The sequence below is a fragment of the Salvelinus fontinalis genome, chromosome 29 (genome assembly GCF_029448725.1).
Source record: "Salvelinus fontinalis isolate EN_2023a chromosome 29, ASM2944872v1, whole genome shotgun sequence".
Taxonomy (NCBI): domain Eukaryota; kingdom Metazoa; phylum Chordata; class Actinopteri; order Salmoniformes; family Salmonidae; genus Salvelinus; species Salvelinus fontinalis.
Window position 1 is genome coordinate 5,825,237 of NC_074693.1, and position 4,678 is coordinate 5,829,914.

At 48.6% G+C, this 4,678-nt stretch overlaps 1 protein-coding gene across 2 annotated transcripts in view; it reads left to right on the forward strand.

The window, feature by feature from the left end:
* The first annotated feature begins 490 nt into the window (after window positions 1-490).
* LOC129827343 (ribose-phosphate pyrophosphokinase 1-like) overlaps window positions 491-4,678 on the forward strand; it is a 5,983-nt gene continuing 1,795 nt past the window's right edge. Inside the window, exons 1-5 of one of the 2 annotated variants that reach the window (XM_055888103.1) lie at window positions 491-837; window positions 1,379-1,568; window positions 2,291-2,389; window positions 3,793-3,917; window positions 4,271-4,444. In XM_055888103.1, coding sequence (XP_055744078.1) covers window positions 716-837; window positions 1,379-1,568; window positions 2,291-2,389; window positions 3,793-3,917; window positions 4,271-4,444 — 710 coding nt within the window. In that variant the 5' untranslated portion in view covers window positions 491-715. The remainder of the gene's footprint in view (window positions 838-1,378; window positions 1,569-2,290; window positions 2,390-3,792; window positions 3,918-4,270; window positions 4,445-4,678) is intronic. The other variant, XM_055888104.1, reaches the window with a different exon arrangement.

The following is a 4,678-nucleotide window of genomic DNA, read 5'->3' on the forward strand; positions in this document are numbered from 1 at the left end:
GCATTCAACCAGAGAGGAAGAGTGGACAATTTCGGCAGATAATCTGTCCTCTTCCAGCAGGTAGCGTTTTTCGTTGTTCGCCCACCAAGCGAAGATGAGGTCAATGCGTTTTGAATTTGGTCAACAACAAAAATGTATGGCTTATTTGCTACGTGAGGTTTATTCGATCGTAATGCGTAAGTTATGAGTACACTGCTATAAGTAGGACACATGACATCCCAGCAACTTTGAGAAAAAACAATTTATTTCGGAGTTGTCTCGAGATGGCTATGCATATGCATATTCGTAGCGTCTCTCTCCATTGAAAACACGCGGTTAACGTCAACAACACTCATCGAATATTCAAAATAGGATTAAAACAATGCGATGTATCCACCAATCCAAAGCAATGATCAAAGGGAGCTAGACTACCCACCGTGCTGCTTTGTGGACAACGACTCGCGCGGAGAGATATGTAGTATCTTGTCAGAATATCTATTATCTTTGATTCAACAAAATCACGTGAAGTGGGCGGTGCGCGCCACCAGGAAGAAGGACCGGCGCACGCGTGAAGAAGGGAATGATGGTGGATAGGTAGGCAACGCATCACGCTTGATGATAGCTATCGATTTCCAACAGTTCACTAGAGCTAATAGGTCGTACATCACTCAAAGGTACTTGCTGTTACTAGCACTGTAGCTAGTTCCCGTAGAACGACACCCTGGAACATAAAAAAATGCCGAACATTAAGATATTTAGCGGTAGCTCCCATCGGGAACTGTCTCACAAAATCGCCGATCGTCTTGGGATGGAACTCGGGAAGGTTGTGACCAAGAAATTCAGCAATCAAGAAACATGGTAAGTGTAAACTTTTAATGTATAAAAAGCTAATCTGTTTACATCTTATGTTACAGAAAGATGAGTGAGAAACGTTACGTTAGCGTGCTGCTTCTGACGCTGCCTCGCAAAGGTGCTTGGAACTTGTAGTGTGTCACGCATCTCTTGAGGTTAATTTTAGCGCTCAGTTTTGTTGTCTTTAGGGCGAACTACACTTCCCCATACGTTTCAACAAATTTCTGGATATTGTGAGAGCTGACAACCAATACAGGTTATAACCATGATTGAGTGACACGTTTTGTTAAAAACGCACGTGAAACAATTGTTAATTGTGACATTGATGCAACAAGCTGTACACTTCTCATTGTGTGTTGTTCATTACTTTGCTCATACCATAGTTCTCTTGTCACTGCACTTCTAAGGCCCCTAACCCTAAACACCTGTAGGCTGTGGTTTCTCTGTCTCATGATTATCCATCATCACTAGTGTCATGCTGTGTTAGCAGAGAGTATTGTTTACCCTGTCCTCACCTTCACTTTTCCTCTCCACTGGGCCCTAACAGTGTTGAGATCGGAGAGAGTGTGCGTGGAGAGGATGTCTACATCGTACAGAGCGGCTGTGGGGAGATCAATGATAATCTGATGGAGCTGCTGATTATGATCAATGCGTGTAAGATCGCCTCGGCCTCCCGTGTCACAGCCGTCATCCCCTGCTTCCCCTACGCACGGCAGGACAAGAAGGACAAGGTGGGGGTGAGGGACAGACACCTAGTTACTTTACTGTTACACCACCAACCATTATACCACATCATCATTTCAATTCAGAAAGTAAAGTCCAAATTCCAATTCCAAATTTTCTTATTTGAAAAGCATTGGAATTTCAGTGTACTTCCTGAATTTAAATGGAATTGACCCCAACCCTACCATTATACCACATCACTTCCCAGTGACCCGACCACCCATGTTGTTGCCACTGACTGCATGGACGGACTCCAGCAGGCAGCTACAGCAGATGGATGGGACTGGGAGCATGCCTGGGTTTTGTTTAGATTTTATTTCCCACTGTTTAGTTTTTGCCATCTCCGCTGATTTAAGTTCAACCTCTGTGTGAACTCTGAACCGAGTGAGCAGTCATTGTGGGATCTGTTTGTTGCAGTCACCTGCCTGCCTCCATTCCTCTGATTTATATCAGTGCATGTTCTTGTCCTCCCAATATAATGTATTGCATGTTCTATGTGTCTGCCAAAAATATACTGTACAAAAAGTGAACAGTATCATTTTTCTGTAGCAGAGTAGTTTGAAGTTGTTTTTCATTGACTTGAAGTTGGTAGTGTGACTAGTTTAGAATAGCCTGTCTGCTGCCCCTTGTGGCTTAGGAAGGAAATGTAGTATGGTCCAACCTTTAAGATGGAAGACTCAGCTCATATCATGTGATGTGAGCACAGCAAATGAGATGTGTGTGTGTTTGCTTGCAGAGTCGGGCGCCCATCTCAGCCAAGCTGGTGGCTAACATGCTGTCTGTGTCTGGGGCTGATCACATCATCACTATGGACCTCCACGCCTCACAGATCCAGGTCAGGAGTAAGGAGGGCACTGGGGTCTGGCAGTAGAGGTCAGGAGTAAGGAGAACACTGGGGTCTGGCAGTAGAGGTCAGGAGTAAGGAGAACACTGGGGTCTGGCAGTAGAGGTCAGGAGTAAGGAGGGCACTGGGGTCTGGCAGTAGAGGTCAGGAGTAAGAAGGGCACTGGGGTCTGGCAGTAGAGGTCAGGAGTAAGAAGGGCACTGGGGTCTGGCAGTAGAGGTCAGGAGTAAGGAGAACACTGGGGTCTGGCAGTAGAGGTCAGGAGTAAGGAGGGCACTGGGGTCTGGCAGTAGAGGTCAGGAGTAAGGAGGGCACTGGGGTCTGGCAGTAGAGGTTAGGAGTAAGGAGGGCACTGGGGTCTGGCAGTAGAGGTCAGGAGTAAGAAGGGCACTGGGGTCTGGCAGTAGAGGTCAGGAGTAAGGAGGGCACTGGGGTCTGGCAGTAGAGGTAAGGAGAACACTGGGGTCTGGCAGAGGAGGTCAGGAGTAAGGAGAACACTGGGGTCTGGCAGTAGGAGGGAGGGCACTGGGGTCTGGCAGTAGAGGTCAGGAGTAAGGAGGGCACTGGGGTCTGGCAGTAGAGGTAAGGAGTAAGGAGGGCACTGGGGTCTGGCAGAGGAGGTTAGGAGCAGGGAGGACACTGGGGTCTGTCAGTAGAGGTCAGGAGCAGGGAGGACACTGGGGTCTGGCAGTAGAGGTTAGGAGCAGGGAGGACACTGGGGTCTGGCAGTAGAGGTAAGGAGAACACTGGGGTCTGGCAGTAGAGGTCAGGCGTAAGGAGGGCACTGGGGTCTGTCAGTAGAGGTCAGGAGTAAGGAGGGCACTGGGGTCTGTCAGTAGAGGTCAGGAGTAAGGAGAACACTGGGGTCTGGCAGAGGAGGTCAGGAGTAAGGAGGGCACTGGGGTCTGGCAGTAGAGGTAAGGAGAACACTGGGGTCTGGCAGTAGAGGTTTGGAGCAGGGAGGACACGGGTCTGGCAGTAGAGGTAAGGAGAACACTGGGGTCTGGCAGTAGAGGTTAGGAGCAGGGAGGACACCGGGGTCTGGCAGTAGAGGTTAGGAACAGGGAGGACACTGGGGTCTGTCAGTAGAGGTTAGGAGCAGGGAGGACACTGGGGTCTGGCAGTAGAGGTCAGGAGCAGGGAGGACACTGGGGTCTGGCAGTAGAGGTTCAACCAGCCAGGATATAGAGATACACTGAGTCTGTCAGATGTAAATTCTTCTTTTGCGCCTCCAATCCAACAGACAACACAATCAGCAAACACACACCACACATGGAGTTCTATAGGGGTTAAGTGACTGGCTCAAGGTCACAATGACTAGAGATGGTTCCTGGGATGTGAAACCGCTAGATGGCAGCCTCTGACTCCTGTCTGTGTGTCTCTGGTATCTCCAGGGTTTCTTCGACATCCCGGTGGATAACCTGTATGCTGAGCCTGCTGTACTGAAGTGGATCAAGGAGAACATCGCAGAGTGGAAGACCTGCACTATCGTCTCTCCAGACGCAGGGGGTGCCAAGAGGTGAGACAGGACAGAGTGGTCAGAGGGATTTTGGCCGAAATGTGATGCATCAGAGAGGGGGAGGAGACAGAGGGGGGAAAGAAAGAGAGGAGTATGGGAACCACTGTCCACGCTAGACAACTGCTTTAAGGACTTCAACTTTCTCTCTTTTACCTTAGGTGGTTTTACCCTTGAACCATGTCTTTAACTCTGCCTTATCTGTGGTGAAATGGACTTTAGATTCACACGTTTGTGTGTCTAACTGCTCCTTCACACGAGCAAATCTTTAAGCGATAACAATGTACCGACTTGGTGACTGTTGTGCCTCTTTGACTTGGCTTCCTCTTAACACTGTGTTGTGTTCTGTGTGACAGAGTGACGTCCATAGCAGACAGACTCAACGTGGACTTTGCTCTGATTCACAAAGAGAGAAAGAGGGCCAACGAGGTGGATCGCATGGTGCTGGTCGGGGACGTCACGGACCGGGTAGCCATCTTGGTGGATGACATGGCAGACACCTGTGGTACTATCTGCCACGCGGCCGACAAGTAAGTAAAGTCTCACCTTATGACCTTGACTAATCTTGACACGTATCTATGCCCAAGCAATGGGTGTCTGGGCTGAATCTTAACCACAAAAACATTGATTATTAAACTGGATAACTGATTTGATGTCAAGACATTCGTATTACAGAGCTGGGGAAATAGCCACCACTATTTCACTTCTCATCTAAATGAAAGTCCTTGCAGCAAAAATCAGTGTATCCATACAGGTAAATGTGG